The following is a 25,220-nucleotide window of genomic DNA, read 5'->3' as shown; positions in this document are numbered from 1 at the left end:
GCGTGCGTGTGCAGCATCCTATGACAAGCGGGACACCCCCTTGTACTTCGCGTGCACGGGCCCACCTGCAGTGACACATACAATCCAATCGCCGCCTCAGTTTCGATGCGACTTTCCGCTGCTAATCTTTCATCAACAGAAGATGATTTAACTGTATCTGTGCGGTGGGTCCGGATAGGCATTGGGGCCCAGTTGTCTGTGACTCGTATGGGTCACAATTCTGACGTGTTGGGTACACGAGGTTTTTTGGTAATAAGCTCCAGATTCCAGATGTACAACGTGAGGTAGCCGATGAAATGTGGGCCCGTTGATCCAGTGGATAGGCCTGGGCCCGCACGCATTGGGTCAGGGCCGGCGGCGTGTTTGGGTAGGTGGGTGAAGGAATGTCTTCTCTCGGGGGGAGAGTGGCGGCTGGAAAATGTTCCCCTCCCGCCGCCTTACGCCGTCGATTACGCTTTATCCGCCGTCGATGTTAGGTACGCCACCCATCGACGAAGACGCATTCTGTGTGCTGGGCTGGGCTGTTCTTCACATCATTTTAATGCTGGGCCGAATGGCCCAATAATAATCGAGTTACATTACCAGGCCACCAGCTGACCTGATGTTTGATTTTGAGAGTTCAAAAGCAGAGGGATCTCGCCATGGTAAAATGTACGTGCGATTTAAAATTTTTAAATTTTTGAATGAAATTTCCTTAAACTGCAATTTTTCAAGCATATTAAATTCTAACCGAGGCCTATCAGTTTACATACTATTCAAAGTTCCAAGCAGCTCATCCAAATGTACTACACGAAAATGGGTACACATGCACGTTTGTCCCAAGCATATGTCAATGGCAGATGTCATGTCGAGTCGATTGCGCCGAGTCGCCGGAGGCGGAGGCGGAGGTGGCGGTGCTGACGCCGCCGCCGCCGGAGCTGGAGCTGGAGATCGCGTCCATGGTCGCCATGTACGCGAACGGGTTGACGGGCCGCGCGATCTGCTCCTCCCCTTCGAGCATCCTGACGACGCTGCTCATCGACGGCCTCGCCTCCGGCTGGTACTGTATGCACCAGAGCGCCACCTTGCACATCCTCTCCGCCTTCTCGCCGTCCTTGCTCCGGATCCCCGACGCCGCCATGACCTCGCCGAACCGGCCCTGGTCGAACCTCTGCCACGCCCACCTGGGGTACCACTCCTGGCTCTCCGCCGGGCGCTGGGTGTCGAGGTTGCGCCGCCGCCCGAGGATCTCGAACACCAGCATGCCGAAGCTGTACACGTCGCACTTGTGCGTCACCGGCAGCGGCAGCCACAGCTCCGGCGCCGCGTACCCCGGCGTGCCCCGCGCGCCGGTCATCGTCAGGTGGGTGTTGTCGCGGCTGCAGAGCTTGGCGAGCCCGAAGTCGGCCACCTTGGGCGCGTAGTCGCCGGCGAGCAGCACGTTCCCCGGCTTGATGTCGTAGTGGATGATCCGGTGCTGGCACTCCTCGTGCAGGTACCTCACCCCGCGCGCCGTGCCGACGACGATGCCGTGCAGCGTGTCGAACTCGAGGGCGGCCGCCGCGGCGGCGTCGAACAGGACGCGGTCGAGCGAGCCGTTCTCGAGGTACTCGTAGACGAGCGCCTTGGTGGTGGCGTCGAAGCAGAAGCCGTAGAGGCGGACGAGGTTGATGTGGTAGGTGCGCCCCGCGGTGGCGACCTCCGCCATGAACTGCTCCTCGGCGCGGCGGTCCAGCGTGCGGTGCAGGATCTTGACGGCCACCTGCACGCCGCCGGGGAACCTGCCGCGGTACACCACGCCGAAGCCGCCGGCGCCGAGCCGCTCCGCGTAGTCCCCCGTGAACTCGCGGAGGTTCTCCGGCGTGAACCGCGCCGGCTTCTCCCGGAGGATGTCGTCCAGGAAGCGGTCCACCGACCCCATCTCGACGCGGACGTCCACGCTGCTGTACGTGCCGCTCGCCGGCGGCGACACTGGCACTGCCTCCTCCTCCCGCCGCCTCGCGCGTTCGGCGTGCTTGGCCTCCACGCATCTCATGATGAACTTCAAGACCAGGATGGCGGCAATGCCACCGATGATAATCCCAGCTACATGTGTGCACAAAATTTCCATTAGAAATTAAACGAAATTAAAACGAGAAAAAAAACCAAGTCAAGCACACGAGACGATCACATGAATGATGCTTACCTAGAGCAAGAGAGGTGTACTTCATTTCTTGGCTTGAAACTTGAAACTTGAATTATCAGTTAAGTTCACGGAACAATTTCGCAGTTCGTTTGACCTGTCCCTGCGTCTGTACGGATAAAGGTGATTATCAGGGTCGGTATCGCAGGGAGAATTTACAGAAACTTGGCACATACTCTAAACTACCAAGTAAAAAATGCTTACGCGTACTGCTTAGGATCATTAACATATGCATATGCCGTTACACGTCGTTCAAACTTTAGAGTACGTGTGTACGCAGAACACGCAGTGCAATATTATTTTACAGAACACCAGCAGGATCAGCAAGTAATAGGAGTTGAAAATTTTATCAGTCAATCCAAAGGAAGCGGCTGAGTCTATCAAGTTTATGACAGCAAGTGCATGTATGATGTCATGTTTGAACGGGAACGTTAATGGAGTGCAGACACTCAAATATTACTCCGTTTCAAAATGTTTGACACCGTTGACTTTTCAGCACATGTTTGACCGTTCGTCTTATTCAAAATAATTTGTGAAATATGTAAGACTATATGTGTACATGAAAGTATATTTAACAATGAATCAAATGATATGAAAAGAATAAATAATTACTTAAATTTTTTGAATAAGACGAATGGTCAAACACGTAATAAAAAGTCAACGGTGTCAAACATTTTAAAACGGAGGGAGTACTCAACGTGTCATCTTGTACTACAGGTACTGTAAATAAACATGTTTCCTAGAGAAATTGCTAGCATATTAATGGGCTCTTGGCCCCACAAAAGGTTGAGGCTTTGAATGCGGCCCATCAAAATGTCACTATACGAGTTGGTAACTTGGTATGACGGTATCTGTCTGTTCATGTAACAGAACCACTTGTGACACAAGTTGAAAATTTTCAATTCACAAGGAGGGCGAATTCTGATTGACATGGTAAACTTTTCAGTTGATCAACGCCATTGCCGGTGATGTAAGAAGCAATAAAACTGTTTATTCTGAGAGGGAAGAAGAGGAAAATGGAAGTCGACATACAAATACACGCTGTTCTTTTTTTTTTTTAGAACCAATACACGCTGTTCCATGCATCGCAGCGGACGCTATCATCGTACCAAGCTAAGTTCCTCTCTTAAGTTTCAGTTCCATTGACTTGCTCATATTCTTAAGGGTGTGTTTGGATCCCAGCCATTGAATGCCATAGCTACAGTATTTTCGCCACGCTACAGTGTTTTCTGAGGCGGACGAAACGTCCGCCACACTCCTGTGGCGAGCCACGCCGTGGCGTGGCATTCCAAGCCGCCAACCAAGCAGCCCCTTATTTATCGTCCGAGTGTGAAGGGTGCAGAAACTATTTGTTTTCTCTCCGAATGAACCATTCGTTGCACACTTGGAAGAACTATATATGTAAAAGTTGACAAACGTGATAAATAAATGTCCAAAAATGACAAGCATGAAAGCAGATTAAATGAACTAAAAAAACGTCACAGGCACAGCAAGCCAATAATCCATCCCTCTTTGCACTGAAGCTATCCAGTCCTAACTGATCAATATGGCGGTCAGACCAGGTCACCAGGAATTCTTGTTTTAGCGATCAGTAAGTATAATCCATACTACCTCCGTTTTTTAATAGATAATGCCGTTGACTTTTTCTCACATGTTTGACCATTCATCTTATTCAAAAATTTTATGCAAATGTATAAGATATAAATCACACTTAAAGTACTATGAGTGATAAAACAACTCATAACAAAATAAATTATAATTACGTAAATTTTTTGAATAAGACGAATAGTCAAACATGTGAGAAAAAGTTAACGGCGTCATCTATTAAAAAAAGGAGGGAGTACAACTTATATGTTCATCGATAATTAGCTTATCTATGGTGCTCACAGTTGTATTAACTCTTTAATTTTTTTTTGTAATTTTGATTAACATCTCGCAGTTGGGGTGTATGAATGTTCTGTTGATCTCGGTCACTTCGAGCGTATGTGAACTCACGGGACTTCCATATAATAAAATAAAGTTAATTTTGTCCTCGTACATCTATATACACACACACTAATATTGTAGGGCTTCTATATTTTTTCACATTGGGCCTCCAAAAATTTAGGACTGGCCCTGCTCCTAGGGTTACAATTTTGTGGTTATTTTCTATGAACGTCTACGTTTGTACCATGTTAAAAAAATGAAACCTCATGACATCTTATACAGTTTGTTTAAAGGGACAATTTAAACCATGCCATACAAATTTTGCAAAATTTATGATATGTCACCCTGACCCACATGTCATTGACTCATGTAGGTCCTACATGTAATTAAGATATGGATGGCATATCTCAAATTTTGTAAATATAGGGTGGTATGGTTTTAACAAACCATTGTTTAAAAATCATTAAAATAGTTTACTTGGTGAGAAAGGAAGGGGAAAATGGAAGCATAATCAGTTGTAGGGGGAAGCTGTAGTTTAGTCAACACCAATCAAACAAGATACATAGTATTCCCCTTCTAATTTTAGTTTATTGACTTTATCAAATTCTTTTGTGTTCATCGCGTAAGCGTGAAGAGTGCAGAAACATTGTTTTCTCTCACACTCGCACAGTTGACACTGGCACACAGAAACAGTCAAATCAGCTAGCTGCAAACAAAATGACCAATAAAAATATCCTCACAACTCACAAGGTAGGAAGGCACGCAAAACGGGGTGAGCCATTAGCTCATGATTAATTGAGTATTAACTATTTTAAATTTCAAAAATGGATTAATATGATTTTTTAAAATAACTTTCTTATATAAATTTTTTGCAAAAAATACATCGTTTAGTAGTTTGAAAAACATGCGCACGGAAAACGAGACTCAATCTCCCCTATCTCCCCAGAAGCCTTAATAAGCCAACACTCCTTGCACACTGCAGTTAACCACTCCTAGTAGTTCATCAGCATGGCCCTCACCAATGGAAGTCTTGCTTTAGCAATCAGTAAGTATGATCGATGTACTCATATGCATCGCCTATTATCTACATCTATATCGCTCATAGTAACAAAATTTTGATTAACATCTCGCAGTTGGTGTGATCACGACTATATGTACATGGTAATACTGTATGGTCTCACTATTTTTTCTTGCATAGAACCGGCTCTGCTCCTACTCCTAGGGTTACAACTTTGTAATTTTTTCTATAAGTGTCTGCGTTTGTACTGTGTTTAAAAAAAATGAAGCCTCATGGTATTTATACGGTTCTTTTAAAAAATCATTAAAATAGTTTACTTGGTGAGAAAGGAAGGGGAACTAGTTTAGTCAACACCAATCAAACAGGATACATAGTATTCCTTCTTCTAATTTTAGTTTATTGAATTTATCAAATCTTTGTGTTCATCGCGTAAGCATGAAGAGTGCAGAAACATTGTTTTCTCTCACACTAGCACAGTTGACAGTGGCACACAGAAACAGTCAAATCAGCTAGCTGCAAACAAAATGAACCAATAAAAATATCCTCACAACTCACAAGGCAGGAAGACACTTCATAAGCCAAGTAGCCAACACTCCTTGCACACTGTAGCTAACCCCTCCTGGTAGTTCATCAGCATGGCCATCGCCAATGGAAGTCTTGCTTTAGCACTCAGTAAGTATGATCGATGTACTCATATGCATCGCCTATTATCTACATCTATGTCGCTTGTAGTAACAAAATTTTGATTAACATATCGCAGTTGGGGTGATCACGACTGGTATAGTAGCAGTCGTGACCATAGTTGCGATTTACAAGTGCGCCAAGATCGCCATCAAAATGTGGTATAGTAGCAGTCGTGACCATCACACGCCCATCGCCAACGGCGGCGGCAGCAGCAGCAGCCGGGGCGGAATCGGCGGCGCGGACGCGGACGTCGTCGAGATGGGCAGCATGAGCCACTTCATCGAGGGCCTCCAGAACGAGCGGCCCGTGCGGTTCAGCGCGCGGCAGCTGCGCGCCTTCACCAAGAGCTACGCCCACAAGGTCGGCTCCGGCGGGTTCGGCGTGGTGTACCGCGGCGTGTTCCCGAGCGGCGCGCCGGTGGCCGTCAAGGTGCTGAACAGCACGCTCGGGAAGCGCGCCGAGGAGCAGTTCATGGCGGAGGTCGGCACCATCGGGAGGACGTACCACATCAACCTCGTCCGCCTCTACGGCTTCTGCTTCGACGCCGACGTGAAGGCGCTCGTGTACGAGTACATGGAGAAGGGCTCGCTGGACCGCTACCTGTTCGACTCGTCGCCGTCGCCGGCGGCGGAGAGGATCGGGTTCGAGAAGCTCCACGAGATCGCCGTCGGGACGGCGAAGGCGGTGCGGTACCTGCACGAGGAGTGCGCGCAGCGGATCATCCACTACGACATCAAGCCGGAGAACGTGCTCCTCGGCGCCGGGATGGCGCCCAAGGTGTCCGACTTCGGGCTCGCCAAGCTGTGCGACAGGGAGGACACCCACCTGACCATCACCGGCGCGCGCGGCACCCCGGGGTACGCGGCGCCGGAGCTGTGGATGCCGCTCCCCGTGACGCACAAGTGCGACGTGTACAGCTACGGGATGCTGCTGTTCGAGATGCTCGGGAGGCGGCGGAACCTGGAGCTCGGCGCCGGGGCCGGCGCGCACGGGCACGGCAGCCAGGAGTGGTACCCGCGGTGGGTGTGGCACCGGTTCGAGGCCGGCGAGACGGAGGCCGTGCTGGCGCGCGCGACGGCGGCGGCGGCGGGCGGCGGGAGGGAGAGGGAGAAGGCGGAGAGGGTGTGCATGGTGGCACTGTGGTGCGTGCAGTACAGGCCGGAGGACAGGCCGTCCATGGGCAACGTCGTGCGGATGCTGGAAGGGGAGGACCACATCGCCGCGCCGCGCAACCCGTTCGCCCACCTCGCGCCGTACAGCGCCGCCGGCTCGTCGCCGACCACCACTACCGCCACCACGGAATCGGATGGTTCGTCGGCTCGTACCGGCAGGTAGACGTGTCGGAAACGAATTCCCGTTTTCTGATTCTTCCACGTTTGCACAGCACGGGTGTGAGTTGTCAGCAAGGCTGTTGTGTTCAAAGACGTACACCTACTGATGTGTATAAGTGCATGTCTACAACATTTTAGTGTGTTAGACTGTTATAGTGCCGTATTTGTTCCGCTAATTTTGGTTTTAAACGTTTCGGTGTGACTCAATTCGACTCTGCAGTCTGTACTCTGTAGCGAGGAAGATGGGTTAGACATGTGGGCCCTGACTGTCATTGGGAGGATCAGAGGTAGAGGAGGATCGATTTTGCTATATATTTGTTGACAATTTTTCTCTCTGAAATTTAACATATGTAAATACAGTGTGATCATAGTGTAATTATATTGTACTAACTTACATGTAAATACAGTATATCTTATGTGTAACTTTCATATATTTTTAAACTGTTAGATCTGTTTTAAGTCTTATGCAAGCGAGGAAGACAAAAATCATAGTGTGCGCACATGAGGGGATTTGGTCCCACAATCTCTATTTTACAAAAATATAGCATGGTAACGAGGGATTTTAACACACAACTTACCGTGTACATTGTAATTACATACAAGTTATAATGTAATTAATCATAATTTACTATACTTATATCTGATAAATATTTTGGAGAAAATTTATCGATAAATATATAGAGAGGGAAAGAATTATTACCTTGAGGGAGGCAAAGACTTTTTCCTACGAAAATTCACACATTTCTTTTATTCTTTTTTAGAAAGTGATTCAAAATCCGGTACTAGTAAACTCATAAACAGAGGTAAAAAATAATTACATTATTAACAAATATAATTGCAACAACATTATGACGATAAAATATGTACGAAATCTTTGTCTCGCTGGTACCGTTGTACAAAGGGAGAAGGGTCAACATTTTCACTTGGACTTAGACTATTCAACCATGACGTCCGTGGACTTTTTGGCAGGAAGGCTGACCGCCACCTCGCTGCTTCCTGTAGTGGTGCCCCCGCTGCTCAGGTTCGTGCTGCTGCTCGTCAGCGTCGAGCTGCCGCTGCCGCCGCTCATGACGTAGTGGAAGGGGTTCACCGGCGGGACGATGGCCATCTCCCCCTCCAGCATCCGCACCACGCTGCTCATCTTCGGCCGCGCCGACGGCTGGAACTGCACGCACCACAGCGCCACCTTGCACATCATCTCCGCCTTCGCCCTGTCCTCTTCCCCGATGCCGGCGGCGGACACGACGCACTCCATGTCCCCCTGCTCGTACCTGTCCCACACCCACTTGGGGAACCACTCCTGGCTCTCCGCCTGCGCGGCGAGGTCGTAGTTCCGCCGCCGCCCCAGCACCTCGAACAGCACCATCCCGAAGCTGTACACGTCGCACTTCTCCGTCGCCGGTAGCGCCATCCACAGCTCCGGCGCCGCGTACCCGGGCGTGCCGCGCCCGCCCGTCAGCGACATGTGCGTGTTCTCCCGCTCGCCCAGCCTCGCCAGCCCGAAGTCGGCAACCTTCGGGGTGAAGTCGGCGGTGAGGAGGATATTCGCCGGCTTGATGTCGTAGTGCACGATCCGCTGCTGGCACTCCTCGTGGAGGTACCTGATCCCCTTCGCCGTGCCGACGGCGATGTCGTGCAGCGTCCGCCACTCCAGCTTCTTCCCCCTGTCCTCGCCGCCGCCGCCGTAGAGGTACTTCTCCAGCGAGCCGTTCTCCAAGAACTCGTAGACCAGCGCCTTGGTGTCGGCGTCGAAGCAGAAGCCGTAGAGCCTGACGAGGTGGACGTGGTACGTCCTCCCGATGGTGCCGATCTCCGCCATGAACGCCTCCTGGACCTTCTTGTTCATGGACACCTTGAGCACCTTCACGGCGACCTGCAGGCCTTTGGGCAGCTCCCCCCTGTAGACCACGCCGAACCCGCCGGAGCCGAGCTCCGACGAGTAGTTCCCGGTGCACGCCGCCAGCTGCTCGGAGGTGAAGCGCATCGGCTTCTCGCTGAGGATCTCGTTGAGGAACTTCTCCACGGGGCCGATCTCGATCATCACGCTGTCCGCCGCGTCGCGGGCTTCCATCTCGCGGTGCTGTTCGGTCGCCTCGTGGGCGATCCTAGCTAGCATCTTCTTCTTCATCTTCCTCCTGTAGCGGCGGCATCGCTTGATCAGAGCGAGCATCACTACTGCAGCCGCGGTTGCCGAGACTGACGATACTGAAGAAACCAGTGAGGTGAGACGAACAGTTAGATAAGCAAAATCTTGGTCTTTTATTTTGCCATGGTGATAGTACTAATTAATCTTGGTACTTACTTATGGCAACAGCAGTAGACATGCTCACATTCGTTCTCTAATTGAGCTTGTCTTTACTCTGGAGTTTGCGTACTAGTACGTCATTGCATAGATCAGACAAGCATAAAAATCAGAGATATCATTGCACATTTTAATTAGCAGTAATATATCTTGATTGTAAGGTAACATTGATAGTTTGTACTATTCACATTTCACCAGTTCCACCATTAGTTTGATTAATTCAGAATTAATCTGAGCTGAGCACAGTTAGTTTGCTTTTGATTTCCTCATAGAAAAGAAAGGAACAACTAACAACTCTGCTTTGTTTTGGAGCCTTTTTTTTTTCTTTTGGGTGTGTGTGTGGGTGAGTGTGGGCGATTATTCTTTGTACGGATTTAGCCGCCCGGCGGCCGGCGTGAAGACAAAAAAAAATACGAATTAAGTTTACAAATGTGCCAACAGATGGAACTACACCACGTGCTTAAATTTAAGGATTACAGAAAATATATTTAGTTCACCATAATAAACTTCAGAAAGGACTTCATGCATGAACAAAATCATCTCAGAACTCAAAAGAATCACTTGTGGCCTGCATGACAGGAACACATGTCAACTGTGTTTGTTTATGGTGTCTACAAGACTCAGAACGATGTTTTTCAAGAACACGTAAAAGGCTTGGTCTGATTCCACTGAAAAGGAGAAGAACAACCAGTAGAACTTGGTTTGCAGCTGAGGAACACAGAAGAAGATCACAACACAACTGAACTATGAAAACCAAATGAAGAAGAGATCAACTGGGCACAGAGAAAAAAAAAAGGCTTACTTGTCTAGTAGAATCTAGATAACTTCCTTGAGCTTGATGTTCTTCATTCTTACTGCATGTCGACGAGCTGTTTTTCGCAGCTAAATCATTGAGCTCATCTCATGGAGGATCCAAAATGATAAGAGGCCCCGTTTTGCCTCTCTGGATGGAGAGGATCAGAGGATGTCTGACTGTCTGCAGCTATGGCCTGAGAATTAGTGGATCAGGAAAAGCACACGTACGCGCGCACCGCGCAGCCGTTCTTGACTAACAATAACAAACGCTGAATCTTTGGCGAAAGTCGGAGCTCTCGCCAATCACCAAATCGCCTACGGATGCTTCAGGCGGCGTCTGCTCGAACGTCGAGACTAAAAAGCTGTGATTGGAACATCCTCTGTGAATCCGTTGAATCTTCAGGTTTACACCATCCGTTCCCAAAAAAAAATACAATCTAGAATTAGGATAAAACATAAACTACTATTATTCTTTTTTTTTCGAACGCGTAAAAGGATTGCACGTCAATATATTAGTAGGAAAAAACTACTATTATTCAGATTCGTTATACTATATTATCTCTGCTGGACTGGTCCAACTCAACTGATGCTTTTCAGCTGACTTCTTATGTTTCTCGTGCGAATTGTGATGGGCTTTGTCGATCTTTGGAAAGCATATGCCATAGAGAACCGGAGTTGCAGTTTTTTAAGGTTGACCGAATCGGGTAGCCTTTTTTCGTCCGAAACAATTTCTAAGGCCTGCTTTAAAACCCAATAACTGGCCCAACACTGATTTCGAATGGGAAAAGTCCACTTCACTTCCTTCAACTATAGGTGGAGGTTCATTTGCATCCCTACAGAGCATCCTCTAACCATCAAAACCAGTTCCTGAGCAGTTTGAATAACGGTTTTATCTCACGTGGCGAGTTAATGGGGTCAATTAATGCTGACATGGCATCTATGTGGCCCTATATACAAAAATAAAAATAAAAACCCTTTTGAGACCCACCTGCAAGTGGTATTATGGCTTCTCCAGCTTCTCTTTTCTCTCCCTCAATCTCTCTCGCTTCGAAATTAGTTTCAGTTTCAGATTTGTGTGACTTGATGCTTGATCCTTTCATGATTGCGATTTTTTCATGCTTGCATATTTTAGTTTCAGTTCTTTCAGTGCATGCACAACAAGTACGGTAGAGGTCATTCAGAATCGCTATAACATATCGACTGGATTTAAAGGATATTGTGCAATCATATCTGAAACAACTATCTAATCCTGGATGAGATGCATATGCCAGCGAGTGCGTCAGGCATATTTTGACAGCCATGATGATCGAGTTTTGTGCCTTGGTGGCTTTCATCGTTTTGATCATCGGCCGACTAGATCTCTTGAGCATGGCAAAAAAATATCTTCCGTCGCCATCAGACAATCCAAGCTAGCTGAGAGCGAAATTGGGCTCTAGCCATGGTGCAGTGCTAGCTAGTGATAATCTTGTATACCTGTTGGTTTGATGAAGGGATAGAATATCATAGACATATGTGATATGTCGTTCCTTTCTCCAAGAGCCAGTGTCGACATCGTTCGAGTGAGTATGACGTCGATGCAACATGGAAAGATGACCGGCCGGGAGCATATTATGCCAAAGCATGGAGAGTAACATGGTTGATGTGTGCAGAATTGGGAGTAAGTAGGGTGGAATTTGGTGCTCGAAAAGTATGGAGAGAATAATCTTTTTGTTTTCCCTCGTATCTTGCTTGCCTGCTCCATCTTCGTCTGCAATGGCGGCTCCATTGCCTCTCACTAGCAGGATTCGCAATACCGCTGGAATTTCGCGAAAACCGGTCGACTTTTGTGAAAAGGATTGGTATTAGTCAGTTTTCGTATGGTGTTAATTGAAAGTCATCGGTTTTTACCGATTTTCGATCGGATTTTGGCAAAACCGAGGAGCAGTTTTTACTTTGAAATTGGAAAGTTAAACCCTGCCTCTCAGAGTGCACAGGAAGAAGGTAAAAATTTCACAAAGTCAACGAACGAACCTAGCTATGAGCAACTGGAAGTGGTCCGAGAAAATTAATCTCCATGACTCCATCCCAACAACTGCTTGAAGCTATTGACTTTTGTTATCTATTCGCATATCCTCCTGAGCTCCCTCCCTAACGCGTTCCTTATATATACTCCCTCCGTTTTTTAATAAATGATGACATTGACCTTTTCTCACATGTTTAACCATTCGTCTTATTTAAAAACTTTACGTAATTGTAATTTATTTTGTTATGAGTTGTTTTATCACTCATAGTACTTTAAGTGTCATTTATATCTTATACATTTATATAAAATTTTTGAATAAGACGAATGGTCAAACATGTGAGAAAAAGTTAACGGCGTCATCTATAGGAGGTAGTAATTATCAACCGCTTGGGCTTAGCTGCAATTGCATGGGAGAGACATTCATCCACATCCAGTCAGGCTCAGAAATTTCCTGACGTTGAGAGATGCTGGAGGGCACGATGTTCTCAAGTTGTACGAGTCGTTTTACTTATTTGAATACTAAATATTCGCGTACATATCTGAGGATATTAGTTATAGTATACTACTCTCCTAAAAAAAAATACAGTAGTAGTACTCCTCAATAATCAAATATGGTAGACTTTGACCAAAAGGAGCCAATCATGCCAAATCCGTGGACCCTCATCTCTCTTTTAAACACGCATTCATATTCATTCGCTCCATCTCTTCTCTTATCGGGCGCGCAAGCCATGGTGAGAGCGGGAGTGGCTCTCCATGCCCTTCACGCCGGCGTTGGAAGAGGCGCCGCCGCCTCCCTCAGCCCGGCCGCGGTGGTGATCTTGGCCGTCGCCGCAACGGTGGCCGTGGCAGCCGTCGCCGCGTTCGGCTGCGCGGACGGGGCCAAGAGGCAGCGGCGGAAGAACAGGAACGACGTCTACTACTACGGCCAGGGGTACCCGCCGCCGCCTCCCGCCGGCGCGTACGGCTACCCGGCGCAGCCGCCCCCCGCGGGGTACGCGTACCCGGCGGCGAACGCCGGGAGGCCTGGCCGCAGCGGGTTCGGCCCAGGAGCCGGGCTCGCCGTCGGCGCCGCCGCGGGGCTCGCCACCGGCGCCATCATCGCCTCGGCCGTTGACTCCGGCGGAGGCGGGTGCGGCGGCGGCGGGTGCGGGGGCGGTGGCTGCGGCGGCGGCTGCGGCGGTTGACGCGTGACGAGTTGTTGCTTATCTGCTCGTGTTCGTATTTGGTTACTATAGTGGTTAGGCAGGCTGTCAGCTTCTCTAACTATTTGCTCTTATTTGTTTATTCGCACGATTATTTGTAATGCATGATTACATCGTGAAAATATATAAATATGATTTGGAATGCGTATTGTCTAAATCGTTGTGTGCTGCCTGAATCATATTACTTTTCGGGGATTGCTGCCTGAATCATATAAGAGGTAGAAGCCAAATGAAATGCCTCTTCAAATTATCTCAATCATTGAGAGGTCCTTAACATGAATTGAGAATTTTGCCGGCTTAGCCGTGAATGTGTTAGACTTTACTTTCTCTTTCTAAAATAGTGCTATTTTGAAACAAGTAGTAACTCGCAACACACAGAAGTTTCCGAAGAACTCGATAAGGCACATGCACCGATGCACAGCAGAGGCCGCATTTGGTACTGGGAAGGAGGGACTAAACCGAAAACGGATAAGCCATTTCCTACTATTAAGAATCGGTATACTACTAGAAAATATCCCATCCGATCTTAGGTCTGATCGGTTTAGATTTATAATATTAAAAAATATCACAGTTTATTTATTTAAACAAGGAACGGCAACCTGTTTATTATAGTAAATCACATTCGGTTTCTTATATTTTAAAACGGGGAAGAAATATTTGTTTGTTTATTTAAACAAGGGACGGCAACCTGTTCGTTAGTCGGCGATCCGGCGTACTAGGGCCCTGTTTGGAAGATTAGCCCAGGGCTAATTTTGAGAGCTAATGTTTAGTCATGAATTGGTAGGCTAAACATTAGGCTAAGGTGGTATGTTTGGATCCATGTGCTAATTCAAGGTTAAAAGGTGGAGAGAGAGTAGAAAGAGAGGAGAGAGAGAGAGCTGCTTTTTTATGGTCCCCACACAAAATTAACCCCATTAGCTGTGATGGAAGCGATACCCTTCCTCCAGGTACGCCTGCATGTTATATAGGCTAGGAATAACCCCTAGCGTGGTACATACAAAGGATGAGAGATCTTATCCTATCTCTCTGTTAGTTACAACAAACTGAAGATAAGAACCAATCTATCTAGCTAACTATTCTTATCATCTAACACTCCCCCTCAATCTCAACTCTCCAAGATTGAGATTGTTACAGAACAATTGTAATTGTCTCACAGGAAGAGGCTTTGTAAATCCATCAGCAATTTGATCTTGTGACGGAACAAACCGAAATTCCAACATTTTCTGCACCACCTGTTCTCTGACAAAATGGTAATCCACTTCTATGTGTTTTGTTCTAGCATGAAACACAGGATTTGCTGACAAATAGGTAGCTTTAATATTATCACACCATAATTGAGAAGGTCCTGGATGCAACAAACCAATCTCTTCTAGCAATTTACGAACCCACATTACCTCAGCAGTTGCATTAGCCAAGGCTTTATATTCGGCTTCAGTACTAGAGCGTGATACAGTAGCTTGCTTCCTGGCACTTCAGGATATCAAATTTTGATGGTCCCCACGCAAAATTAACCCCATTAGCATCCCTTGATGGTCCCCATACAAAATTAGTCCACCTGTTTGGATCCTTGAGGGCTAATTTGAGGCTAAAATGTTAGGGCTAAACATTAGCCCATAGAACCAAATAGGGCCTACAAATAGGGCCTAGATGAGATGACATGACAGTGGTCGAGGAGAGTTGCATTGCGTGCTGGGAGCGAGCCGGCCAGCTAATACACCTACCTCCGCCATTGAGGGAGTAGTACTACTTAATTATTGATTCAGTGCTCAAATCTTTGTTCTAAAAAAAAGTGCTCAAATCTTAAAGGAACTCACTTTTTTTTTTAAGGGAAAGGAAGTCTCTCTAGCTATCGAATACGAGTTGAAATGGGCGTATTTGGGCTGATCTAATAGGCAGGCCTAAGACCCAATGGGTGTAAACTCCAACTCTCTCAGATAGGATGGGCTTCCCCAACGCAACGTATCGGCCCCTCATTCCACCAAAAGGCCCAAAATTCCATCCCCCAACCCCAAGCCCTGCACGCGGCCTTGTACGTAGCCTTATAGCGTGGGCCGCGCAACCCGTGGTTGTTCGCTCTCGCGGGGCGGCGGGCCGTCGCGGATGGTGGTCGATGCTGCGCATGCGCCGTCCCGAGCCGGGAGCCGCCACATCTCAGTCGGCATTTTTACGCGCGAACGGCCGTAACGGCCGTATCGCCTTCACGTCTCACACCGTGGAGGCGGCCGGGCCGGCGAAAAATATCGTTATCGCGTCGCGCGGCACAACATGTTTGCCCACAAGGGTGGGTCGGCTGAGTGAATTGCGCTGCGTTGCGTGTGCGGCAATTGAGTGCCGCATGGTTTCAGGTAAAAGCAGTCAAGCTCAAAACCATCCGAATGATTCTCGATATAGTAGCGGCCGAGGGGACTTGCATCTATTTTAACTAGACGTGAATACGGTCTTTCTCCGCAACAACAACGAGGAGGAGGAGATCTACATGGTTCAACTCGAGGGGTTCGAAACTCGGGGGAAAAGAAAGTCACATATAGTTGTTGAAGAAGGGCTCCGAGGCGGTGGTCAAAGAAATTCGAAAACTCGTAATGACGTGGACGAATCTCAGCCATTGGATTTATTTTGGAGGACCGAAATCTACGCTATGTCATCTCGTGACATGTTTACCCTATGTCACTTAATCTGAATCCGACTTGGCAATGGGCAGTTTGGCATGCTCTAGTACGATCCATTGGTGTGTATTTCGTCGTGGTTTGGCGTGCTCCGGTGGACGACGGCGACCTAGCTGCCGTACGTAACTAATTAAGTAAAGCGTTACAATCTGCACGATATTTCGATCAAACTTCCTAGAATCCTAGCGGTTTTATTTCCACATTATATGTACACTGCACACCGCTACACATATATACGCAACACGTTCCATGGTGAGCGTGCTTTGTTAACACACAATCACTAGGAGATTATCCGCATAATTTTATACGGAGCTAAACAGTTAAAGTAGAATTAAATTTGATGTATACAACTGTTAAATTAATTGAGCTTTCGGTCTATATCATTAAGTTTGAACCCATCATTTTCTCTTTTTTTTATTGATGTGAAAATTTCTAAAAACCCTAGAGGGTACTGCATTTTTTAGCCATATCTTTATATTATAGGATTTGTCTAAACTTATGCAAAGTAGGATTTTACAAAATATTCTCTTCCGAATGAAGTACGGAAAGTTGTTGACTCGACGTTGAAAGGGGTTCGTGAGGTGATTCATCCATTCACAACGAAGTCAGTTAAATCAAATTTCTGCATTACATTATCTGAAGGTGATTATGACTTAAGTAATTAAGTTAATTGAACTCCAACAAACTCTGGTACTATTCAAATGGGTTGAACGGGAGGGTTTCATGTTTCATCTAACTCGGTCGTCACTGCTTACTTTGACAGGGCTAGCTCTTCCCTTCAGTAAATTGTAAGACTAGCATATTGTCTGTGCGTTGTAATGAGATTTTAATTAAAGAAAATTATCATTAACATATCATTAGTCATTTTTATTAACCTACTACCCTCTTTTTGAAGGAGTGTATGTATGTATATATATATATATATATGTGTGTGTGTGTGTCACCTCCTAGCTAGCTAGAGTAGATTCGGATTTTTTTTTTGACGCGAGTAGATTCGGATTTCATCAAATGCAGGCATTATATTCACCATCCTGATACTTTCTAGCTAGTTTTCATGTATTACATGAACTCGGCAAAACCCAGTCCACTAAACTGTGAACACTATACGCAGGTATCCAGCAGTCCGTACAAATCATATAATATAAGCGTGGATTATTCATGAGCCGAGGAGCTGACCAACATGCTCAAATGTGCATGCTCAGCCGCATGGGGCAATGATTACTCCCTCCGTTTCGAAATGTTTGACGCCGTTGACTTTTTAGCACATGTTTGACCATTCGTCTTATTCAAAAAATTTAAGTAATTATTAATTCTTTTCTTATCATTTGATTCATTGTTAAATATATTTTTATGTAGGCATATAATTTTACATATTTCATAAAATTTTTTGAATAAGACGAACGGTCAAACATGTGCTAAAAAGTCAACGGTGTCAAACATTTTGAAACGGAGGGAGTAATTCATACTCGAAAGTGACTCGTTAAGTTGGACGTTGTGGCCATCTAATTGGACATATGTGCATCAATTCTTCGTGTTGACAAACACGATTAACCAAAGTCGTTTTTTTAGCATCGATCATCCATGTACTAGTAGATCAACCTGAAGATAGTGCGACCTAGTACTAAACTAGGTTGCGTATTAAACAAATGTGCTTTAGATTACTACTCTCTCTGTCCCACGAAGACTCCATTTTTCAGATTTTGGATACAACGCTTGACTCTTTGTCTTATTTAAAAGTTTTATATGATTAATATTTTTATTGTTATTAGATGATAAAACATGAATAATACTTTATGCGTCACTATGTTTTCAAAATAAATTTCATAAATTTTTCATATGGGATGAACGGTTAATTTAAACGTTGGACATAAAAATCCAAAAATGAAGTTATCGTGGGACGGAGGGAGTAATTCTGATTAGATCCTGTCATAATTGTTTTGTCAATTTTTGCATTGCATTATTCCAGCCAGCTGGATGCATCGCAATCGCAATCATATAATAGTTAACACCGCTAATTCGTTGGAGAAAAGAAATGGAACCGTCGACGATTGGTTTTAGTGTGCTAATGTCAACTTAGTGCCAATATTTCTGCCATCAAGTTGCATCCGTTTGGAATTAATCCAATAATTTCCGTGGAAGGCGCGCGAATTATAAGATACAACCAATTTTACTTTTTAGATTGATTTTGAGGGCTTTATAGTCGCTTTCGTCCCTCAGCCTCTATTAGACCACTAAAAATGAAAAAAAAAATTCTTACTCTATATTATTTTTCCGTTCTTCGTTTCCTCTCTTTACATATATAACACACAAGCAGATGCATACAGTATTTTAAAAATTGAATTCCCTTCAGCGAAATGGGGCCATGTGCTTCCACATCAGTACATTATCCTATTTCCCCACGAAACACTCCATCAGCCTGATTGTTGCATACTCCGTATCCGTTAATCCACAAAAGTAGGACTTGCTTTTATATATTTTATCCGCTTAACCATCCACTAGGTCGTATAAAGAAGTACACCAATATTTTTAATTTATTTTGAGAATAATTAGTGAATATTGATAAATAAATAAATTGTGGGACAATGTACACTACTACACTCACAGTTTCACACCCTGAACAGTCTAACTAAGCAATTTTTTTTGGGGAGTAGCTATATTTATGGTGCCATATTTTTCCCTCAAAAAATAGTCAGCATTTATTTACATTGTATTCACCAAAAAATAGTGTACTTACTATGTAAATACCAAAATTACATATGTAAGTTTTAAAATTACATATGTAATTGTAGTGTAAATATGATGTAATTATGGTGTAACTTACTACACGTATCTCATCCATCGGTCAAATCAGCATGTCCCTCATCAAACAACACACACGGAGTCAATTGACGAGGCAAAAGCTGTGGAAGAGCCGTAAAACGCGCGCGGATACAACACATAAGCACGAATCTACATGCCATCCTAAGGCCAAAAAATCGACTGCGATTGGACAGAAAATCTGTGGCCACAATTATAGCAAATCCGTTTTTTTTTTTTCATTTTGGTATGACACACACAGTCCCATGCATTGGGGTTCCAGCCTTCCAGGAAAGGTGATCGATGCATGCTGGGCTCATGCATGGTGCAGATGGCTGATGATGATGCACTGATGCTCTAGCGAGTATCATGCAGCGAGAGGAGCTTCTGCGCAACGGCGTTCATGCTCGGCCTCCTGTTTGGTTCACCGTCCACGCAACAAACTGCCAGCTCCAGCATCGCGGCCGCCTGCACATGGTTGAAATCACCGCGCAGCCGTGCATCCACGAGCTCCTCCAGCCACGTTGACACCTCCTCCTCGTCGTCGTCGCGCTTCAGCTTCTCCTTGAGCCACGCGGCCAGCCGCTGGAGATCCCAGGCCCCGTCCGCCGCCGCCACCCAGTCGCACACCCTCTGCCCCCTGAGCAGCTCGAGGAGCACGACGCCGAAGCTGTACACGTCGGCCTTGCCGGTGATCGGGCGGCCCACCGTCCAGCACTCCGGCGCAATGTAGCCTCTGGTCCCCTGCACCCGCGACAGCGCCATGTGGCTGCCGGCGTCGCGGCTCAGCAGCTTGACGAGGCCGAAGTCCGTCACCTTGGGCTCGAAGTCGCCGTCGAGCAGGATGTTCTCCGGCTTCACGTCGCAGTGCACGATCCACTCCAGGCACTCGTGGTGGAGGTACGCAAGCGCCTTCGCGACGCCCACGGCGATCTTGTACCTCGACCGCCATGGTAACACCACCACACCGGAGCTCTCGCCGTCGTCGCAGAAGAGGGCCTTGTCGAGCGAGCCGTTCTCGACGAACTCGGAGACGAGGAGGCGGTGCGGGTGCTCCGAGCAGAAGCCCCATATCCTGACGAGGTTCATGTGGTTGATCCGCCCGATGACGCTCAGCTCCGACCGGAACACCTCGTCGGCTTGCGTCAGCTCTCCCAGCCGCTTCACGGCGATGCTCCGGCCATCCTCAAGAACGCCCTTGTACACGGATCCCGTCCCGCCCTTGGCAATCTCGTCTCTGAACCCGCACGTCGCGTCTGACAGCTCGTCGTAGGTGAACCTCCGGAAATGGCTGAACACCAAGCTGTACCCGTCGTCACGGACCCGTCCTGCCGCCACCGGGTCAGCTCGGAAGACAAACAGGTAACCCACGACGACGAAAATGGCCTCCACGACGAACACGACCGCGAGGAAGCTGTAGAAGTAGATGAAGTTTATCTCGTTGCTCCTGCCATGCAGGTACGAGCTGCCGACGCTAGCGTCCCGTTCGTCCACGGTGCAGGCGTGTCCATCGAAGTGCAGAAATGACGACGACTGGTTGATCATCTGGTTCTTGACACTCCTAGCGACTTTGAGGTAGATGGTTTGGTCGGGCTTGATCGGAATCCGGCCGTTCCAGAGAGCGATCTTGGGGTAGCACCTGCCGGTGCCCGGCCTGTACCCGAACGCCTTGCAGTTGCAGTCGTCGAGGCAGAGCCGCCGGCACGCGTCGAACGTGACGCCGGCGGTGTAGTTGACGTCGAAGCCCCAGAAGTCGGTGTGCGGCATCTCCACGAAGTCGACGACGTCGTCGCCGCCGCACCGGACGTCGGGCGAGCGCCGGCAGCCCTTGCTCCAGTCGCTCGCGTCGTTGGGCACGTAGCCGACGGGGCAGGAGCACGTCGGCCCGGGACGGAACGAGCAGATGCCGTTGCTGCCGCACAGCCCGTGCACGTAGCACTGCCTCCCGACGGCGACCCACGTGACGTGCCAGCGCCCGGCGGCGGCGTCGAGGCTGTAGAGGCGGAGGTTGCCGTCGTAGTCGAGCGTGAGCCGCCGCATGACGCCCTCGTCGCCCATGTCGGAGGCGTTGAACTGCAGCTGGTCGCTCGCCGTGAAGACGCCGCGCCTGTCGAAGCTGCCGTACCGGCTGCTGTTGTACGCCGTCCGGTTGTTGTCCCACCACTTGTTGAACGGCGACGGCCAGTAGTTGCTGCTGATCTCCGGCCCGTCGTACATCAGGTTGAGGATGTTGCTGCTGTCGAAGTAGAACTTGTAGTAGCCGGAGTACGGCAAGCCCCTCGCCGACGCCGACACCAGCTGCTTGTACCGCGTGACGGGCTGCCCGGCAAGGAGCGTGTCCGTGGGCCAGTCGAAGCTCTGCCACAGCCGGTTCCCGGCGGCGTCGGCGACGACGAGGTTGCCGGTGTCGAGGAGCTGGGCGCGGTCGGCCGGCGTGCCGCTGGTGTTGGTGCTCCACACGACGCGGCCGTCGTAGTCCTGCAGCACCAGCGAGCCGTCCCTGCGGAGCTCGGCGCGCGAGCCGACGCCGTTCACGGGGGAGTCGCGGTTGGCCGTCCACGCGACGGTGGCGTCGGCGGACGCGGTGAACCAGACGGCGAACGTGTAGGCGTTGGTCGCCACCTTGTAGAAGCCGCACGAGAAGTTGCCGCTCGGCGACACGAGGACGTTTTCGGCGGCGTCCTCCACGGCGATGGAGCCGCCGCGCCACAGAACGCTCCGGTGATCACCCGCCGAGAGAGCAATGCAAGAGAGGAAGGTGGCTAGGACGAGTAAGCACATGCCATGGATTCGACGACTCATCATGGAACCCAGGTGGTTTAGGATTTAGATGCGTGAGCTCCGAACGATTTAAAGGGAAAATAACATGGTTGTTGACAATGACATTTCGAAATTGAGATACTGTTTAGCTGCAAATTAAACAGTCATTTCTTTTACTAATTCTCACTGTCCCAGGCTTATTACAGCCGCCAATGGAACAAGTTAACAGAGTCAATGAGACCCAGGCAATTCCTCGGCACTTGACCAGTTGATTATGGACTAAGATTTTCTCAACTCCCAGCATAAACAAGAAAACAAAATGGAAGCACCTGCATTGAATATATCATATATGCCAATTTTCTTAGCAGCCACACCCCAAACCAAGCGTGAAAGTCATTACTCCACAGAAATAAACATCGTGCCGGGAAATGAATTTTCATCCCTCGAGGGGATATCGTCTCATTATTTGCATGTCATCTAAATAGTCATTAAAAAATATGAAAAAAAATTGACAACATAGATTAATATGAAATATATCACTCAACAAACATGCAAAACCAAATTCGATTTCCACAAGTTGCAAAAAAGGAACAAATTAAAATGGTTATCGTACATTCGCTTACATATTTGTTTCTTTTTGTTTCAACTTGTAGATGTTGAATTTCAACTTGAATGTTTGTGGAGTGGTATATTTCATATTAATCTATCTTGCTATTTTTTTTAAAAAAAATTTGATGACCATTTAGGTGACATGCACGTAACGAGGAGATGAAATCACTTTCTTATCGTTTGGTGTTGTACGGTGTACCAGACTCCTGGAGGGCTATTATTTATTACTCACCCCATTCCAAAATATAAGGTACAACCACCCTTAACCCAAAAACTAAGAAATAATTATTATCATCTTGTAGTTTGGATCATCCTAATAAATATAATGCATGCATCCAATAAGATTAGATAGCATGAGAGTGGAGGATTTAAAAAAGTAATAATTTAATGGAGAAGATGTCATAGTTAATTTCATGCTTGCATGTATGCCTTATACTCCGTATTATGGAACATCTAAGAAAAGTGGTTGTGTCTTATATTATGGAATGGATGGGTTGTGTCTTATATTATAGAATGGATGGAGTACAAACAAAGTATTAATATTGACGATTAATTTACAGTGCGGCAAGCTTCGCTTTCTGAGTAACTACCATGATGTTAAAAATATCTTATTAGACATGAGAAAAATGCATTAATACATTATTCAACTAGGGTATTATTGTAATGTGAAAAGTCAATGCCATCCTATACAAAGGCATATCTTGAAATTGTAAGGCTGTGTCACCAAAATTTGATCTTCTTTTTTTTCTTGGCGCATCTAAAATTGCATAGTGACACGTCGTGTTTCTGTCTCCATTTCCCTATAACGTGCGTGGAGGATAGTGGGAATATATATGCGCCTTGACGTCGCGTGACGAATAAAATTAATAAGTGATTTTTTAATTATCGTTTCCTTATTGTAATTTAATTATCTTTTCCTTATTGTAATTCACTTGATTTTGCGTTTCCTTTTCACCATTCCCTTTAGTACTTTCATTGATTTTCATTTGTCTTTGCAAAATTTCGTTCTTATTCTTACATGGGCTACAGATCGCAATCATTCATCTTATTATTCCTGCTAAGCCCCCTTTCTTCTCGGTACATTGAGAAAAAAAAATAGAGGACTGGTGCCAACCCTTTTTCCCTCTCTCCGATTCCCAACTATGGTGCCAACAATTACACAATTACCAATCAGTAATCCTTTCAGTGTGAGTTGTAATTGTCAACGCCAATGATCTAGATAAGTTGATTCCGCAGGTAGAAATTGAGTAAATATATAGATAAGTTGATTCCAATGGATAGGAATTGAGCAAAGATTTGGATAAGTCTATTGCAAGTTGCAACATTTAGTTCTAGGATGATATGGTTTTATGGCTACAGAAAATACACAGTATATACACCCATAGTGGTAGTCAAACTACATCTCTTTAGGGTTGACTTATTTCCACTTATTAAAATTATATGCTTTTCATATAAATGTAGGTGTATATAATAGAATTATGAGTTATTTCCTTCTAATGTAGAGAATGAAAAGCTGAACTATGTTCCTAATCAGATGGGTTGCAGTCAGGGTTTACAAAACCGTTCACTGATCAAAAACTTCTCTTGAGCGGTTTTGTCAGTTTTCATGAAAATAGCTCGAAAACCATTTAAAGCAGGGAAAGCCTCCTATATTTGTTTGACACGACTCTTCATTTGAAATATACATATGCCCCCTAATTCATTTGAATTTTGCCAAACATAGTTTTTGTAGTCACTATTTCTTTTTGTTTTCCGGTGTTACTTTGGCTATCTAAATTCAATAGGAAAAGTTAGAGAAATTAAGTGATATAAGAGAGTACGTTATCCAACAGTCAACAAATAAGATGCATGAACCAAAATGCTCAAATATTCAGGCTAACTGTGGCCATGATTTATTCATACTCGAAAGTGAATAACAACATCTATGCCTACCAGGGAGTGAATGGTAGGGACATTGAAAAACAAATCTTTTTGCACAAGTAAAAGATTTCCCTCAAATACTTGATGGAGACTCTGAACAAGACGTACCGGTCGAATTAGATCATCGCTGGTCAAACCACCATTACACTACCGGTCAGACCGTCGTCTACCCGCCGATTAGATCAGTGTCTGGCCTCCGGTCAGACCGCCTTCCTACTTAATGCCGATGCTCTTGCCGCTGCAGCCACCACCGATCTAACCACGCAATGTACTCCGATTAGACCACCGGGATCCAGAAAAACACAAACCAATAAAACTTTTGAAATTATATTAACTTTATAATTACATCAATATGTTTACAAAGTGCATATAAAGCACTCATCTCTTAACTCACGAATTAGAATTAAAGTTGCTAAACAAACCCTAACTTTTTATCCTAAAAAGTCAATATCTTTCTAACCTCAACCCCTCTGTTATTTATACCTGAAATATGGCTTCCCCTAGCCATGAATCCAAATAGAACTAGAATTTCTAATCATATAGGGAAACCAGGGAAACAACAACCCCATATAACTCCACACTCCAATTATCTCAAACTTGATTTCCAATCCAAATTTGATTCCTCTTCTTATATGTACACAACCCAAAACCGACTCCTTCCCGAAATTTGCCAGTCTGACCATCAGGCTACCCGATCAAACCGCACCAACACCACCGGTCTGACCAACCTCTCAGAGCCAACAACACCATTCATAATCCGGAAACACTATTCAACATATTTTCAATAAACATTCACCTTTGACAATTGTTCTTTTGACTTAATACCTTTGAAAATTATTCATCACTAAAATTAATCATCACATGATTCTACAAGTACATCAGACAAAAATTGAACATCAGTAGTAAGATATTTCCTGTATGTTCCCTTCACCCGCATGGCCGCATAAATGCATTCTCACTAACCTGCATGTTATTGAGATTTGAGAAATGGATACAAAAACAGAATATATGCCGCTTAGCGTAGTCAAGTTCAGGTGTGAAGAGATAAAAT

General features: G+C 46.3%; 5 protein-coding genes across 6 annotated transcripts; 2 read left to right on the top strand and 3 right to left on the bottom strand.

Annotated features, from left to right (window-relative positions):
- Positions 1 to 756: 756 nt before the first annotated feature.
- LOC107280691 (rust resistance kinase Lr10-like) lies at positions 757 to 2,057 on the bottom strand. Its single transcript, XM_015779709.3, has one exon. It carries the CDS (start codon positions 2,012 to 2,014, stop codon positions 830 to 832), a length of 1,185 nt encoding a protein of 394 aa, XP_015635195.2. The 5' UTR covers positions 2,015 to 2,057; the 3' UTR covers positions 757 to 829.
- Positions 2,058 to 5,710: 3,653 nt separating this feature from the next.
- On the top strand, positions 5,711 to 7,236 carry LOC107278728 (rust resistance kinase Lr10). The gene is made up of 2 exons (XM_015778880.3): positions 5,711 to 5,777; positions 5,866 to 7,236. Exons 1-2 carry the CDS (start codon positions 5,741 to 5,743, stop codon positions 7,122 to 7,124), a joined length of 1,296 nt encoding a protein of 431 aa, XP_015634366.1. The 5' UTR covers positions 5,711 to 5,740; the 3' UTR covers positions 7,125 to 7,236.
- Positions 7,237 to 7,838: 602 nt separating this feature from the next.
- On the bottom strand, positions 7,839 to 10,392 carry LOC4337254 (rust resistance kinase Lr10). 2 transcript variants are annotated; one of them, XM_015781358.3, is made up of 3 exons: positions 10,225 to 10,392; positions 9,423 to 9,494; positions 7,839 to 9,325 (listed from the first exon to the last, which is right to left on the bottom strand). In XM_015781358.3, the coding sequence occupies exons 2-3, from the start codon at positions 9,442 to 9,444 to the stop codon at positions 8,055 to 8,057; spliced, it is 1,293 nt and encodes a 430-aa protein (XP_015636844.1). In that variant the 5' UTR covers positions 9,445 to 9,494; positions 10,225 to 10,392; the 3' UTR covers positions 7,839 to 8,054. The 2 variants fall into 2 exon arrangements, with proteins under 2 accessions (XP_015636844.1, XP_015636845.1); XM_015781359.3 differs by lacking the exon at positions 9,423 to 9,494.
- A 2,527-nt stretch (positions 10,393 to 12,919) lies between these two features.
- On the top strand, positions 12,920 to 13,578 carry LOC107280554 (uncharacterized). The gene has a single exon (XM_015778840.3). The coding sequence runs from the start codon at positions 12,948 to 12,950 to the stop codon at positions 13,401 to 13,403; it is 456 nt and encodes a 151-aa protein (XP_015634326.2). The 5' UTR covers positions 12,920 to 12,947; the 3' UTR covers positions 13,404 to 13,578.
- Positions 13,579 to 19,124: 5,546 nt separating this feature from the next.
- On the bottom strand, positions 19,125 to 21,696 carry LOC4337251 (putative receptor protein kinase ZmPK1). The gene has a single exon (XM_015779444.3). It carries the CDS (start codon positions 21,683 to 21,685, stop codon positions 19,238 to 19,240), a length of 2,448 nt encoding a protein of 815 aa, XP_015634930.1. The 5' UTR covers positions 21,686 to 21,696; the 3' UTR covers positions 19,125 to 19,237.
- Positions 21,697 to 25,220: the final 3,524 nt, after the last annotated feature.

The sequence above is a fragment of the Oryza sativa genome, chromosome 4 (genome assembly GCF_034140825.1).
Source record: "Oryza sativa Japonica Group chromosome 4, ASM3414082v1".
In the NCBI taxonomy this organism is placed as follows: Eukaryota; Viridiplantae; Streptophyta; class Magnoliopsida; order Poales; family Poaceae; genus Oryza; species Oryza sativa.
This window is presented reverse-complemented; position numbering and strand designations above follow the sequence as displayed.